The 16,720-nt window shown below is 48.8% G+C and overlaps 1 protein-coding gene and 1 long non-coding RNA gene across 3 annotated transcripts in view; both read left to right on the top strand.

Moving 5' to 3' along the window:
* Window positions 1–3,485: 3,485 nt before the first annotated feature.
* Nhsl1 (NHS like 1) overlaps window positions 3,486–16,720 on the top strand; it is a 226,747-nt gene continuing 213,512 nt past the window's right edge. The window contains exon 1 of one of the 2 annotated variants that reach the window (XM_087190235.1): window positions 3,486–4,044. In XM_087190235.1, coding sequence (XP_087046361.1) covers window positions 3,756–4,044 — 289 coding nt within the window. In that variant the 5' untranslated portion in view covers window positions 3,486–3,755. The remainder of the gene's footprint in view (window positions 4,045–16,720) is intronic. The other variant, XM_087190237.1, reaches the window with a different exon arrangement.
* LOC147824216 (uncharacterized) lies at window positions 4,051–15,329 on the top strand. Its single transcript, XR_015442626.1, has 2 exons — window positions 4,051–6,222; window positions 6,585–15,329. It is a non-coding gene; the product is annotated as an uncharacterized LOC147824216 (long non-coding RNA).

The following is a 16,720-nucleotide window of genomic DNA, read 5'->3' as shown; positions in this document are numbered from 1 at the left end:
TTTCCATCTTCTCCTATTAATTCCATTGGTTTCTCAGTTCTTTGAGATGCAGTGTCACTGGACACAGCCCCACTGCTTAGTCGCAGCATTAACTTCTATGGAAACAGGCTGGTGTCATTTCTGTCCCATTTTATATATTATTCAACAGGATGTAAAATGGGAAGCTGTGATTGGTGCAGGAGCAGACACGTAACTATGCAGTTATGAAGACTACATTGTAGCAATTTCTTTTTTTTTGGTACTGGGACTTGAACTCAGGACCTTGCGCTTGCAATGAGCTACATCCCTGGCCCCACTGTAGCAATTTCAAGGTAATGGTTGAGGGTCAGGCATTCACTTCTAGCATACAGAGAAGTCAAGTGGCTGCAGGCAAGAGGGGCTTTCAGAGGGGGATTTGCTTGGCTAGCGGTGCACTGCGGATGCCCTCAGATGCTGGCCTGTACCATCATGCTGAGTGAGAGGGTTTATTATGCCACAGTTAACAGTCAGAGAATAAACCATGGACTATGATATTTCCATTTTATGATACTCATTTTCAAGTAGAAATATTAAACTAATACATCTGCAATAAGTATGAGAAAAATAAAACCCAACATGTGTTGGGTCTAGCTAGAGCTATGCTGAGCTAGTACAGATGACTTTTTAACCTCCAGAACACCTTGAGTTCAGTGTACAGGCATCTGCCCAGAGGAGGGACTGAGTTTCAGAGTAGTCCTTGTGCATTTCCAAGTGTACGATGAAAAGCTCTTGCTGGGTGTGGTGGCACAAGCCTGTAAGCCCAACACTTGGGAGGCTGAGGCAAGAGGAATCACGGAGAGTTTGAGGTTAGACTGGGGGGTACAAAATGAGTTCAAGGTCAGCCTGGGCCACATAGTGAGACCTTGTCTCAGAAAAATAAAATAAAAATAGGACTGGGGATTTAGCTCAGTGGCACCCTGCCTGCCTGGCAAGTGCAAGTTCCTAAGTTCGATTTCTAGTACCTAAAAAAAAAAAAAAAAAGACATGGAGTCTCAAAAATAAAATAAAAATAAAACAAAATGAAACAAGAAGCTTATCTTATGTATGGTAAGTATAACTTGTTGATATTGCCTAGTAACAAATACTAAAAAAGTCAAATATAACCTTAGTGAGGCAGATTAGGGCATGGCAAACTGGCTGAGCAAGTGGGCATGATCTGTCAATAATTGAGATCCAGGAAAAACGTTCCCACCTGGGATCAATCAGAGAAAGCCATCTCCAATCTTCTCCTGAGAACTCAAGCAGGCCTTGGATAGGGCGGCCTAGACCGGACTCTGCCTGAGAAATACAAAAGATGGCACCATCGGGCGCTAGGCCACTGTTCTCCCTCTTTCACAGTGGTCTGCTTTCACCCTGCACAGTGGGCTTCTTTTCCTACTTTTAATTGGCCTGCCCTCCCTCTGCAGAGCATGTTTTTTCTCTACTTTTAGTAAATGTAAAACCTTGCTACCTGTTGTGCTTGTCTTGACCAGTATTTTGTCCAGGACAGAAAGAACCTAGAAACCGTCTCTGAAAGGAGACTCCAGAACCCCAGTATTTGATAAAAGTGAGATCTGAGGTCATAGTGTAATGGAGCCCACCACAAGCCTGAAATGTCCTTGAAGGCTTTAACTTTAAATCCATGCAAAATTTTCCATCTCAGAAGATGCATTAGTCTGTTCTGCAGGACTATAATGTGATCCTCAGGTTATACAGAAAGAGGTTATTTTGGCTCATGGATTTGGAGGCACGAAGCTGAGGGGCTGCGTCTGGTGGAGATATTTTGTGTGCGCACTAAGCTCACACTCAGCAGCTAAGCTGTACCCCCAACCTTGGTGCAGACCTTTCTGCCGGCAGAGCCCTGGGGTGGCGCAGAGCATCATAAGGCCAGAGACAGGGAGTGTGTTTGGCTGTGTGTCACCTCTGGTCCTTCCTACCAGGTTCAATCCCGATCCTGTCCCAACCCTTTATTGGATCTTAATTGCCTCTCAAAGGCCTAACTTCTACACATCTTGGTCAGATGAAATTTCTACTCACTTAATGCCTCATCATAGGGGTGAAATTTCAAAAGTTGAAGACTTGGGGGCACTGACACCACATCCGAGGTGCAGGACAAGGTTTCTCTGTACCTCTCCATGAACACAGTGGGTGCTGCTGGCCCATAAGTGGACGTACACCCACTCCCACATGAGGAGATAGGGTGCAGGCCTATGCCTGCTTGGTTTTCTGGGTTGTATTTTTCTGACGGGATCTCTGTTCTGTAGTTCAGTCTGGCCTTAAACTCACTATGTAGCCCAGGCTGGCCTTGAATTGGTTAAACCCTCCTGTCTCAGGTTCCCCAGGGCTGAGATTACAAGTATATGCAACCACACCCAGTTTAGTGTTGTCTTTTTTCTAATGATAAACAAGCAGTCAATAAATACATAAAAGATGCTTACTGTCATTAGGTATAAAGGAAGTGCAAGTGAAAACAATGGGATGCCTTATGAGGTGCCACACCCAGTGGAATGGCTGTAATAAGACAGAGACCCAGGTGCGTGGCCCACCCCTGTAATCCCAGCACCCTGGGAAGTTGAGGATTACCGTGAGTTCGACACCAGCCAGGGCTACACAGCGATAAAAACAAAAAGAAGGGGCCGGGGATTTAGCTGACTGGTGCCTCGCCTGCCTCACAAGCGCAAGGTCCTGGGTTTAAAAATCAAATCAAAACAAACAAAACAAGACAAGTCTGTCTACAGAGTTTTACCCCGAGGTGCTGCTGCTGTTTGGGCTGGTCGCTCAGAAAGACAGAACACACTTCACCGTTGGAGCAGCAGCGCTGCGGGAGACTGGCTCCCAAACTGAACTGGGGTTCTTCTCCACAAACACAGACCTGAGGCCAGTGCGATTTTAGCTTCCGGAAACTGGGCTCAGTCTCCTCAAATGCTTCTCATCAGACGGCTTGAGTTAGTGGCTGTCCCAGGACATTTTCCAGGCCTTCTGTCGGGGACTTGGGTTTTGTCTTTCGCCTCCCAAATCACACCTGAGGGGAAGAGCCAGGCAAGTGTAACCCCGGACCACTCAGGGCGAGGAGTGGGAAGCCCCAATATCACCTTGCTAAGAAAAACCCTCTTCCGTTCTTTTTTGGGGGGGAGGGGGAGAATCTCACTGTGTAGTTTAGGCTGATTTTGAACTCCTCCTGCCTCGGCCTCCCGAGTGCTGGGATTATAAGCGATCCTCCAGCCTGCTTAAGAGATCTTCAGAGCTTTTGGGACTCGGGGTCCTATTGGCTACTAAACCCCTGGTCCCTGGTCCTCCTAAGGACACCTCTGCGGGGCCCGCCCAGACGGCCTGAGCCGGGGTTTGGCCTGGGGGCGGGGCGCGCAGGTGAGCCGGGCCCAGGAGGCGGGGAGGGGACCGGCTCAACGCCGAGGGCCGCGAGGGGACGCGCGGGGCACCGGGCAGGGCGCGGAGCCGGGCCGGGTGCAGGTGGCCGGGCCCCGGGCCGCCCCTGTCTCCTCCCCCTGCGCTCCGCGCGCCTCCTCCCTCGCCGGTGCCGGCCGCCAGTCCCCCGGCTCCTCCCGCCGGGCCGCAGGAGGGAAGGCGCCGCGCGCTCTGCCACCCGAGGTCTTCGGGAGCGGGAGCGGGGCCGGGCCGAGCGCGGGAGGACGCCGCCCGCTGGGGCCGCGCTCCCGTCCCGCCCGCGCCACTTTCCTTTGTGTCGGATGCGGGGGGCGGCCTGAGGCTGAGCTTGCCGGCGCCGTCCCGGCCCCCGCGCCATGCCCTTCCCGCAGAGGACCGTGCAGCCCGCGCGCCGGCGCCCGCCTGAGCGCGACGGGAACCCGGCGGGCGCCGCGCCGCCCTTCTGCTCGCTGGAGCAGGTCGCCGCGCACGCCCTGGTGCTGCTGCTCGAGCAGCTGGCCGACCTGTCGCGCCACGCCGGAGACATCTTCGGCGGGCTCGAGGGCCAGGCGGCCGCGCTGGGCCACCGCTCCGCCGCTCTGCACCGCCGCCTCGACGCCCTGCGCGCCGCCGCCGCGCGCCTGGACCCCCGCCGCGTGCAGATCCGTGAGTCGGGGCCGGGGGAGGGGACAGAGGGGTCCCGGGTGGCTGGGGCCACTGCTCCCGCCCGCCCCCTGGCGGCCCCGAGACGGCCGGAGGCGGGGGGCGCGCAGGTGGCGCCCCACTCTGGGCAGCCTGGGTCGGGGGCGAGGGCGGCTCGGGCCAGGGGCACTGCCGGCGGAGGAGCCTCGGTGGCTCACAGACGTGCCTGCAGGGTGCTCACGGCTCTCCACGGGATCTCAGCGAGCCGGGCGTCCCCTCCGCCCCACGGTGCCCTTACTGGACCTGTGTTCTTATCTGCAAAGTTCTTACTCTTAGTTCAGGGCTTTCCCTTTTGGCGCTGAGTTGTTTCCCCCAGTGCTTTGTGGTTCGGAGGCCCTTGACCTTGAGCCCAAACTCTGAATCCATTCTTCTCCGGCCTCCCTCGAGCCTGAGAATCGAGTGTGTCTTGACTGGGTAATCGCCCCACGCGTCTCGTTCAGCAGCCACGCCAACTCCGGTGAATGAAGCAGCTGGAATTTCCTGCTGCCCCAAAGTAGAGAAACTTGCCTTGTGAAGCGTGTGTGCGATCGCTCCCTTTTAAGGACTCGGACTGGGTCTTAATCCTTTGTGAAGAGCAAATTGGAGGTGGTTGATGGATTGCAGGGTGGCAGGGAGATACTGGTGTCACCCACGCCTAGATTTCAGTGGCCCTGCATGAAATGCCTCCCTTAGAATCACTTCGCCTGCAATCTTGAATAGGTTGTTTTCCACCTTGCTAGAAAAACTTAGCAGTGTTTTCAGCACCTTATAGCCGAGTTCATATTTTCAGTGACACTGTTCCAGTGAGATTGTTCGCTGTGATACGCCTCTGTCCAGGCTATGCAATGAGCTTGTGATGGTTTTATGTTTTTAACAGCTCACCTCGTTGGCTGTACCATCAAAACGTCCTCACGAGTTGTGGACAGCTCTGGACCGCAGAGAGTGGGAGGGAACAGGGAGGTGACAGAGTGATCGGTGGGAGTCCTTGGGATACGATCAGGATATAGCTCCTTGATGTGTGTGACGGCCTCATGCATAAGGATGTGTTGTTCTTGGCCAGTGTCCAGCCTGCACCGTGACCCCTGGTAGCTCCTTGGCACTTCTCTGTAGGATGTGTGTTCTTGCCCTGAACGCGAATTCCACCCGGGACGAGTGGTGATGTGCTGATTGATTGTGGGAATTAAAAAACAAGAAAGAACACAGTCTATTCCATGGATGAAGACACAAGAAAGCCAATTAAGATCTTTAAAATAAAAAGTAAGCAAGTAAAAGCTCCCTGAAGGTCAAGAATTCCTGCTTTGCTAGTTTTGTTTTGAATTTAAATGTATCACTTTTCTCTTTTTTAGGTACATATGTCCCAATAGGCTATGCTGTTCATAGTCAAAAATCCCTCAAAAACATTTTATTTTTGAGGCAAGGTCATGCTATGTAGCCCAGGCTGGCCTCAAACTCAAGGTGATCTTCCTGTCTCAGGCTCCCAAGTGCTGGGACTACAGGCTGCACAACCAAACCCAGCTAAAAAAATTCTTTAAAAAACTTCTCTCAACTTTGTATGAATCATAAATGGCTTTGATTTCATACCAGAAATCCTGGGTAATCATTTTATTTAAATAATCATGAAGGAAGGGTTTTATTAAATATAATTATGCCTGAGAGTATAAGTGTACATACAGAGAAGAAAGCCAAACTGTAGGGACATTATTAGTTTTAGTTTTTTCTAACTTTTCACTTAACTTTTTTATATGCTGAAAAGCAGTGAGTTTCCTGTGCCTTAATTCTATTTAGTATCTGTTAGGATTCTTTTAAAACAGTGCCTCAAACCTTGCTCCTGTGTACAAGCTACATTTTGAAGTCATTTTGCTCCTGTTCAGGCAGGCCTTTGGGGCAGCATCCTCCATTAGTATATGTAGACGTGTGTACACTATTGGATTTGGAATTGACTGTAAAAATCATCTATTCATGAACTGTGTTCTCTTTTTTCTTTGAGATAGGGTCTGGCTATGTAGCCCAGGCTGGCCTTGAACTCAAGGTGATCCTCCTGCCTCAGCCTCCTGGGTGCTGGGATTACAGGCGTGTGCCATCACGTTCACATCTATTTCATGAACTCTTAACCAGAGAGGAAATCCAGGGCAAAAGTTGAAGTTACTCACCTGGAGACTGGAGGTGGGTTAACAGCACATCCCTCCTGCTGTCTGCTGCATAGCTGGCTTCCGTGGAGGAAGGAGTGTGTTGAAAGAGGCGGCAAAGTTTAGATGCGTCCCGTACACCCATGAAGGTGTTTGTGGTGGGTGATTTCACCTCTGATGTCAGATAAACCTGGGATGTGTCACCCAGGACCCAGCAGCAGAGCCCAGGGGCTTCCCCAGGCTGGAGGCCATGGATGGCAGGTGCATCGGCCGATGGGCCGAACCGTCTCAGGGCCATGTGGGGACCAGCTCGCCTCGCAGATGTGGGTTTGAGCCTCTACCCGGGTCTGTGGGCTCAGAGGTTAAGAAGAATGTGTCATCCCCCTTGCTGTCCTACAGATGTCATGGGCAGAAAGTCATCAGAGCCCCCGTCTGGCGGGAGTAGGGGGACTCACCTTGCTGCTTCCCTATTCATTGAAGATGCCAGCTTGGGCAGCAGTCTGCACCTTCGTCGAGCGTTTACCAGGCACTCAAACTGGTGTCTCGTCTGCTCACCTCCACCTCACACCAAGCTCCCTGAGGTCAAGGATGCTTGCATCTGTTTTTCGAGAGCTTATATCAGTGCCTGGAATGCAGTAGCTCAGTAGTTGTTTGGGCAGAACTAATATTTAGTTTCTTTCTTTATTTTACTTTGTTTTTTTGGGCCAGGGTCTTGCTACATAGCTCCCTCTTGGTGGCCATCCTCCTGCCTCAGCCTCCAGAGCAGAGTGCTGGGATTCCGGGCATGTGTTGCCATGCCTGGTGATATTTAGTTTCTTATTGCCTTTTTTTTTTTTTTTTTTTTAGGAAGAATAACTAATAAAACCTTAGTGAATAAGTACCAGATTGGTAGTTAAAAATCTTAAGTGAGCAAGACAATTACTTTAAAAAAATGTAAAGTTTATGCTTTTTAAAAGTTTTGTGCCAGGCATGGTGGCACATACCAGTAATCCCAGCACTTGGGATGCTGAGGCAGGAGGATTGCTGTGAGTTTGAGGCCAGCCTGGGCTACATAGCAAGACCCTGTCTCAGAAAACAAAAAACAAAAAGTTTTGTGTTCCACTGCCAATATCTCCTTTCTGTAAAGGTCAAATTTTATTAATTTAGTTGACAAAATAAGGCCTCTGTGAAAATAGTAACAAGAGCCAGAAATGTGAATAATTGTATCTGGTCTCTGTAAACAAGCGAAAGAGACTTTGCCTTGTAGAAATCAATAGACACTCAACAGTTGTGTTTCATTTTTAAGCCCTTTATTGAGATAAAATTCTCAAGTATACAATTCTTTCAATTAAGTGTACAGTTCAGGGCTGGACGAGGTGGCGCACACCTGTGATCCCAGCACCAAGGAGGCTGAGGCAGGAGGATCCCCATAAGTTCAAGGCCAGACTGAACTACATAGTGAGACCCTGTCTCCAAAAAAAAAAAAAAAGAGTGTACATTTGTTTTTAGGACATTTGAGTTGTTTGACATCACCACAGTCCATTTTGAAGCTTTTCCATCAAGCCAGAAGAAGCCCGGACACTAGGCAGCAGTCATTCCCGTGCCCTTCAAGCCGTGCTGTCCCTGTGCAGTCTCTGATCTCCTTCCTTTTTTTTGCCTCCGTAGATCGGACTGCTGTGGACATTGCTTACAGCGGGCTCCTGGGCGTGTGTCTGTCTCACTCATGATTTGTTTCTTTTTATAATTCATAGACATACTCTGTGCATTAAAAGTGATTGATTGAAACGGGGTCTCACTGTGTAACCCAGGCAGGCCATGAATTTGTGATCCGCCTGCCTCAGCCTCTCCATTGCTAGAACCACAGGCGTATACCATCACACCTGGCCTTTTTTCTTTATTTTATTAAAATATTTTGTGAAATAGAAAGGCCAATAAGTATCATTATACCGGTACATTTTACAGATTTAAGGAGTAGAAATTCAGGAGCTACTAAGAGGTATACACAAAACACTGAATATTCTGATTTCTACTCCAAAACCTTACTTCACCTGGGACTAGGGGTGTAATTTAGTGGTAGTGGTAGAGGGCGTGGTTAGCCGTGGGCTCAATATTCACTACTGCAAACAAACAAAACCACTTCCTGAATGAGTGTGACATATAATTGTTGAAAGAGTATAAGAAAGAATGGTGTGTTGGCCTTTTCTACAAACAAACAAACCCCAAAGAAACTGAGGGTGGTGGTGCACACCTGTAATCTCAGCACTCAGGAGGCTGAGGCAGGAGGATCACTAAGTTCCAGGCTAGTCTTGGTTACATACAGTGTAGTGAGTTCAAGGCCAGCCTTAACTGTTACATAGTGAGACCTGGCCTCCATAAATAAAAAAGCAGTGTTTTCCCTTTGGATCCCAGGAATGTGTTGCCTGCCAGTTGAGGGGTTTGCTGTGTAGTACGACCATGGGGATTCTCTTCACACCATCTCGTGCTCAGCCCGGGCAGCTGTCCATGACGGCCCTGGCACACTGCATGTAATTTTTGGAGGTGAGGCGAATCGAGTCCAAGACAGCTGGTTAGCTGCGGGTGGACCTCAGTGGTAGGGCTAGTGCCTTAGGTATGGAGCTCGGGGTTTGGTGCTCAGTACTCTCCGCCCTCACCCCAAGTCCTCATGTTGGCAGTGAGGCTGTACGCGTAGGCAGTGTTTTGCATAGACAGCTGTGAGCGCCAGGCGGCGGAGTGGGCGGAGTCTCCGTGTGACGTTCCAGGTGTTGAGGCTGCGTCCCAGCTCCGGGCGTCCCAGCTCCGGGCGGGCGGACCTCACTCGGGCCTGCCAAGCTGCCAGACGTCAGAACCGCTCTGCTCTAGCCCTGGGCGGTAGCCTTCTCTGACAGCTGTGCAGGCAGCGGACTTCCGTCACCCTAGAGGGGGCGCTGCTGTTTCTGTGCCCGATGCTCTAGATTCTCCTGGATCTGGGGAACTTGGCGCAGGACTCGCTTCCGTGGAAACACGGGGATGCTAGAGCGGGCTGCGGTGGGGCTCCACCACCTCTCCTCCCGGGAGAGCCCTTGCCTTTGACAGGAGCTTGTACCAGAAGGTTAAGGAGCTCTGGGACTTTTGATAAAAATAAATTCCCAGACCTTTCCACGGGCCTGTTGAGCCACTCTCCAGCAGGGTCTCTTTGTGTAACCCAGGCTGGCCTTGAAGTCACTGTGTAGCTCAGGCTGGTGTCAAACTGAAGGCGATCCTCCTGCCTCAGCCTCCTGAGTGCTGGGATCAAAGGTGTGCACCACCACATCCCGCTTGTCTGCCTTTTTAAAAAGAAAATTTCTGTCTTTTGACCAACGTCTTCCTAATACCTCCCTCCTGCAGCTCTTGGTAACCACCATTCTACTCTGTTTCTTTTGAGACAGGGTCTTAGCTATGTAGTCCAGGTTGACCTTGAACTTGCTGCATAGCCCAGGCTGGCCTCCAATTCCTGGTGCTCATCCTGCCTCAGCCTCCTGAGCACTGGGATTATAGGTCTGTACAACCACACCCAATGAGATAGATTTTTGCTATTAAATAATTTGAACTTTTATTATTTGAAAAGACAAATTTGGGAGTACAACTTGGATGAGTAACCCCTCTGCGATTCTTACGATGAGAAGTTTAAATAAAATCTTTGTTTCTGAAATTAGGACTCTTCCAAGGAATGTTTTATTTATTTACCTACTTTTGCAGTGCTGGGGCCTGAGTCCAGGGCCTTGCCCTAGGCAAGTGCTGAACCACTGAGCTAAGTCTAAGTCCTCAGTGACAAGTCATATTTTATACACAGACAGCATGAGGATTCCCATGTGTCAAGGACTAAGTCATCTTCCAGGCAGGTACATGTTTCAAATTTGTGTCTGTTCTTCCCACAGTACACTCAGTTTCCTCCTTGCTAAAATCATTATGGAGAGGTGCATTTAGATGTATTTGCCACTCGTTTTCTAAAAAGGACTTCTTTTTTTAAATTACCAAGGTTTATTCTTTAACATAAAACATCAGACTACTACTGACTCTTGCATATTGGAAGTATAATTACCTGGTATAAAAAGCTACTTCTATTTAGGAAGGATTATTTACTTAGCAATAATTAGTTTTCCTCTACGTTAGATGAAAACCTGATATTAAAATTTCAACTATATATATATATTTTAGTACTGGGGATTGAACTCAAGAACTTGTGCCTGTGAGGCAGGTGGCAGCCTCAGAACCACTGAGCTAAATCCCCGGCCCTCAACTATATATGGTTTTAGGATTGGAGCTACCAAATGAAAAAATTTAAATAATGGAAGGTAACTATTTTGAGTTCCTTAAGATTTCAGAGGAAAATTCAGATGCAGAAAAATAATGCAGTGTTTTCTCCTGGCTGACACTTAAATATCTTAAAGAAATCGCATTGTAAGTGTAAATTAAATTAAAATGGCCTGGTCTAACTATCCACCTAGTAACCTCTTCTTTTGTTTGTTTCTCCTCACCTTGCTTCATTCCCTGGAATGAGTGTGAGTTCCGTGGGGTTGGCGCTCAGCATTGACAGGCCTGGCTGGCAGGTGGCCCAGCAGTCAAGCGTGGGTGCCTGGGCCTGGGCCAAGCCTCCAGGACTGCGAAGGGAAAGCGGAGCATCGAAGAGACCCCCGGCAGATGGGGCCGAGGGCTGGGGTGCTTCTGCATATTGGCTACATTGGTGCTTTGGATTTTTCAAAATAGGCACCTAGGGAATTCTTGGTGAAATGTGGCAGGGGAGCCAGGGAGCTTCTGCCTCGGGAAGCAGGAGCCCTAGGGCCAGGAAGTCCCCGCCCAAGCCCCTTCTCATGCGGATAAAGGACCTGTCTGTGATGGCTTGTGGCATCGCTCACATAGAAAACACAGCTGTCATCATCACCCTGTGGTTCTGGGGATTGAACCTAGGACCTCAAACACTCCAGGCAGGCAAGTGGTGTACCACCGAGCCCAATCCCAGCTCCCCTCATTATGAGACAGTTTCTCGGTTAGTGGCCCAGGCTGACCTGGTACTTGTGACCCTCATGCTGCAGCCTCTCAGGTCACCCAGCTGAAAGTGTCCTCATGGGTGCCAGCCTGCAGGCAGCAGCGCAGTTTCCCTGTGGGACCTTCTTCACTGTGCTTTCGGGCTCCCTGATATGCTGACGGGGATGTTGGAACATTTGCCACGGGCAGACGCTTCAGTGTGTGCAGGCAGCAGCTCCCTCTGGGCAGATACTGTTCTGTTATTTCTGTGGGACAGAAGATACAGCCCGGGTACAAGTCATCTGCCTGCGATCACAGCTCCTAGGCAGGGGGCAAGGCTGCCTGCAGGTGTGGCCTGCTTGCCTTTGTGTGCACTGCCTGCGTGGCCTGAACCAGTTTCAAGGAGGGCAGTCACATACTCAGATGAGGGAAACTGATGCCTAGCAAGTTTTTTAAGCTGGGCGTGGTGCCACACGCCCATAATCCCAGCACTGGAGGCTGAGGCAGGAAGACTGCTTCGAATTTGGGCTACACAGGGAGATCCTGTCTCAAAAAAAAAAAGCTCTGTGTAAGATTGTCTGAGGTAAAAACCAAACAAAGAAAACCACAAAGTCTTTTGGGGTTTCCCCTTTCCTTCTCTGTTTCCTTCTCTGAAACTCTCGAGCTCATCGCAGATGCCAGGAAATGTGAGCCCTGCACGCAGTACTTGCCGAGCACAGTGTGAGGCAAACAGCTAACATCTGTTTGACAGGAGCTGCTTTTGTCTCAGGGACAGGGAAGGCCCAGGTAGCACCTGTGTGTACCTCCATGTCCCTGTGTGGCCATGGTCAGCCGGTCTAGGGTGGCTGGGCCACCGCAGCCTGGAAGAGGGAAGCGGGGAGCCCAGAGGAGACGGTGGACGCCTTTCTGGCTGGAAGGGCTGAGAGGATCGCAGCCCGGAAGCCGTGTGTGCAGGGCTGGCGGGCTTTCTCTCCTCCCACCGGGCTGGCCTGGGCCTCCTGTGGATGTCCTCCCTCTGGCGCCTTTTCGCCTCTGTTTCCTCCTATTGTGGGAACGGAGGGCAGGCCGCCCTCCACTCGCTCGCTTCCTAGCGGTGGAAGAGGTGTCCCTTCTGCCGCCTCGCCCGCCTCAGCCTCCACCGACACCCACTTTCAGTTGTCTGGCAGGACTCAGCCCTCGGCTTTCCCGGGCCGGGCCGGTGGGGCTCAGGGCCGCTGTCAGCAGGGTTCATTCATCTCCTGTTTCCCACACTTGTGAGTCATCAGATTCTCCAGGGCTGGGCCTGGCCTGGAGAGACTGAATCAGCGTCTGGGGCGAGGCCAGCGCCAGGCCTCCCTGCCTGTGCCCCCAGGTGCCCGAGCGAGCCAGCTCTGCACAGTGGAGGGAGGGACTGCTGGTGTCAGGAATCTCCATCCTGCTGGGGGGCCAGCGCCCATTCATGAGCTTTTCTGGGTCATTCATTCTGCTCACGCTGAGTTCTGCAGATGATGAAGTGAATCAGACAGGTGCTTCCTTCAGGCAGGAGGCATCTTCCCGGGCTGATTAGATATGCAGTTCAATGAGGAGGAGAGTGAATTGTTCCTTATAACATTTCTAGGAGAAAATCTCTTTTGAATTCCTAATTGCCCGTCTAGATGATGTCTAACTTAAAAACCCGCCTGTCGGTGGCATGGTGACACTTCCACATATAAAATGATGATTTTGAGTGTTTATAGCATATTTTGTTCAAAAAATTATATATATATATATATTTCTTAAAAAAGAAACCCTAAAAGTGTAAGATCCCCTCCCCCAGTGGTGGCAGTTTTCTTCTGTAAGTCCTGCTTTTTTTTTGGTGGCGGGGATTGAACTCCAGTCTTTGCGCTTGCACAGCAGGCAACAAAACCACTGAGCTAAATCCCTGGCCCTGTTAGTCCTGCTTTATTTTTAACTTACTCTTCTTTTTTTTCCTCAAGAAATTTCTACCCATGTAGAAAAGCCATATCTTACTTTGAAAGGTCAGACAACTGTTTCAGATTGTTCTTGCAGGGAAACCCTTTATTATACTCTCCTCTGTCCCTCTCCTGATTAAACCTCAGGAAAGGCATTATCGGTAACAGCAGCAGATTTGTAGTACCCAGCTGATTTAAATTGCAGCAGCGTGTGGTAAATGCCAGGGCTTTCTCTGGGACAGTGTTAGGCGTCTGATACAATGCTCCGAGGCACAGGGACCCTGATGGGCAGCAGAGGAAATTGAATTAAACAGCCTTGTGCTGTATATAATCAGATTAAGCCTGGTTGCTTGGTTTCTGAGAGTTGTGTTGAGGTGCACCGCTGCCCAGCTCATGGCCTGGTGCTGGGACCCCATCTAGATGAGGGAAGCAGCCTGCCTCTCTCAGGACACCCCAACAGTGCTAATTACCCAGCGGGTGGGCTCTCTGGCCCCAGGTATTGTGGGTTCTTCCCCTCACTTTACGTGGGAGCTTTGGTTGGTGGACAAATGGTGCAACTCAAATAATCTTAGCATAAATTTTTAGATGCTTTATTGAATGGAGCACACATTGACATTGTTAAAGTATGCAATGAAAAGTCTTGCTCCTGCTTCTGTCATTCTGCCATGTCCCGTCCGCTCCCCACCAGATCATGACTTGTATTCTTCCAAGGTTTCTTGTTTTTTCTTTTTTTTTTGGTACTGGGGATCGAACTCAGGACTTTGCGCTTGGGAGGCAGGCGGCAGCACCGCTGAGCTAAATCCCCGGCCCTGGTTTCTTTTTTTATTTGTGAAATCTCAAGCTGCTTTTGTTGTTACTGTTGGAGGAGACCATTGACTTGGGAAAAATAAGATTATTTAACATTCGGATAGGTTGCTAACTACTAACATTTAAAAAATTGTGAGTGCTTTAATTTTGTTTTTAAGGTGTATTTCAGATGAGCTTCCCCAAGAGATGAATAATCTTTTTCTGTATTCAGAAGGGAAAAGAGATCTGCTGGCTGTGGTGGTGCTTTTGGGAGTCTGAGGCATGAGGATCTAGAGTTTGAGGTCAGCCTGAGCTACATAGCAAGACCTTGTCTCAAAAAGCTGAGTTGGGGTGGAGGAAATAAAAAGAAAGAAAACTAGAGGAGGGACTTCTGTTAAACATCAGTAACAACACAGTGAGTTGAGTATATTTAAAAATGGGCAGTGTTTGCTTTCCTTTCTCTGGAGAGCCGAATGCTGCATATGAATTACTTCCTGTCTCGGGAGGAGGTAATAGTGGGGAGGACTTCATTTGAATTTTGGCGTGGCCTGTTTTACTGTGAGAGGGCGCCATGGAGTTTCCTACACAGTGCATTTGGTCTTGAGGTCGGCTGGGTCTGTTTAACCTGTACCTGACTTCAGGGAGGCAGGTAATGCTGTGAGAGACAGTGCAGACTGACAAACATTTAAAGAATGAAGCAACTGTGGTCACTGGAGTTATTTTTCCCAGGTCATCAAAAGTTTTTGCTGAATTAGTACAGAAGTGACTGATGAAAGCACTCCCTGTGAGTATAGACTCAGAAACGTAATCACTGAACTACCTAGTCTACTGTTTTAGGTTTTGTGTAGGTAAAAGTAAACTTAAAAAGTCTGTAGTCTTACAAAGAATGCCGTGAGCTGTTTCTGATTCCAGAGGCTTGGGGTGTAGCTCAGGGGCAGAACACAGGCCTTGCATGTGCCAGGCCTTGAATCTGATCCCTAGTGCTGCAAAAAACCCCACAAAACTGTAAAACTTTTAAAAATGATTTTAAAATTAATGTAGACTCAACCCCAAAGTCCAGGTCTGTAAAGTGCACAAAATATAAGGAAGAAAAGAAGTCACAAGAAGGGTCACTCTTCTTTTGCTTATATATCGGAATGTTTGGATGTATCTGTGTCTAAGCAGAGCCATCTTTTCTTCCTGTATTTTGCAGTCACTGGGGTTGCACCCAGGGCTTCCGTACATGCTAAGCAAGTGCTCCCCCTCTCAGCTACACCTCAGGCCAATTGATCACATTTTGGATCAAAGGGGAGCATCCTTCTGTGTCTACAGTTTTGTGTCTTCATTAAGTCTTAGCTGTTTTGTGACTGCTTCCCACCTGTCGAGAATGTCCAGAGGCAAGGAGAGGCCCTGGGGTGAATCTCTCTGGTGAATCTCTCTATCTTGCTTTGGCCTTTTGATGTTCTCAAGGCTGTGTGTGCACACAGGAGTCATCAGTTAGACAGAAGTTTGCACATCTTCCGACACTTCCTTGGGCTTCTTCTCCAAGAGTTTAGTTCTTTGTTTTAAACTTTTATTTGTTTAAACCTTTATTTTTATTTATTATTTAATTTTATTTATTACATCTTTATTTGAACATTTATGTTAGAGGTTACATATGTTAAAGGTTTACAGAAAGGTTATGTAAACCTTTATTTTATTTATTTATTTATTTCTTGAGGAGAGGGACTGGGGATCAAACTCAGGACCAGGCAGGCATTGTGCCACTGAGCTAAATCCCCTCAGCCCCTCTGTGAACCTTTAAATTGTACTCATTGTGTAGTATCTAGAAGTAGACAGGGGGAGTTCTGCCAGTTAGTGAACTTGTTGCAGAGTCTTGGAAGTTGCCTCCATCTTTTGGGAAGCTTAACCGTGTTTTATGTCTATGATTGTTCACCTATGAGGATGGCTCTGTGTAACAGCTCTTGCTGGTTCTTTAGTTGAGAAGTGTGCCTGTTGTACTAATAAATTGTGATGCTGCTTCTTTTTCTCTGAAGTCCCCCCCCCCCCCCGTTTTTAGAAGTGAGTAATAAAATAACATTTATTAAAAAAAAAAAAAAAGGAGTAAACTGAGGACATGGCTCAGTGGGTGTGGTGGTTATCTAGTATGCCTGAGGCCCTGGGTAAGAGCCCCAGCCAGCACTGCAAAAACAAAACCAAACTTTCCCTTTTTCCCCTTTGGCAAACTGGCAATCAGACAAACTGGAAAGACCTACTGGAAAGTAGGTGCCTGCTTGTGGAACACGCAAAGTCTATTTAGATTTAGTTCAAGAAGATTTGTAAACGCAGGCTGTCAACTAGGTCTTTTTTTATTTTTGCAGCACTAGGTATTGAACCCAGGGCCTTGGAACTGAACTACATCCCAACCCTTTATATTTTTTATTTTGAAACAAGTTCTTGCTAAGTCTCTCAGTTGCCCGAGCTCAGCTTGAATTTGCAGCTCTCGTGCCTCAGCCTCCCAGAGTGCTAGGATTTTAGATAGGCATGAACCACCACACCTGGCTTAACTTTGCTTCTTGTTCTGTGCAAAGATAAAGATCCTCCTATTTTAAATATTGTATGGTTTAATTGAAAACTACACAGGCTATAGAATAAAAGAGGACCGTGGGCTAATTCCCCCATGATAAAGGTGGCGTGGATGAAGGTGTGTGACAGATGGGAGAGATCTCTTTGAATGTCCTTAATACTCTGCCCCCCAGACAAGGTCTCGCTGTGTGGTTCAGACTGGCCTTGGACTCACTGTGTAACCTAGGCTGGCCTTGAACTTTTAGCGACCCTCCTATCTCAGCCTCCCAAGTGCTGGGACACCATGCTTGGCTAATACTTTTAATGTAATCTAAA

The sequence above is a fragment of the Heterocephalus glaber genome, unplaced genomic scaffold (genome assembly GCF_053883595.1).
Source record: "Heterocephalus glaber isolate CG9 unplaced genomic scaffold, H.glaber_assembly_v1.0 deba00001550, whole genome shotgun sequence".
In the NCBI taxonomy this organism is placed as follows: domain Eukaryota; kingdom Metazoa; phylum Chordata; class Mammalia; order Rodentia; family Bathyergidae; genus Heterocephalus; species Heterocephalus glaber.
This window is presented reverse-complemented; position numbering and strand designations above follow the sequence as displayed.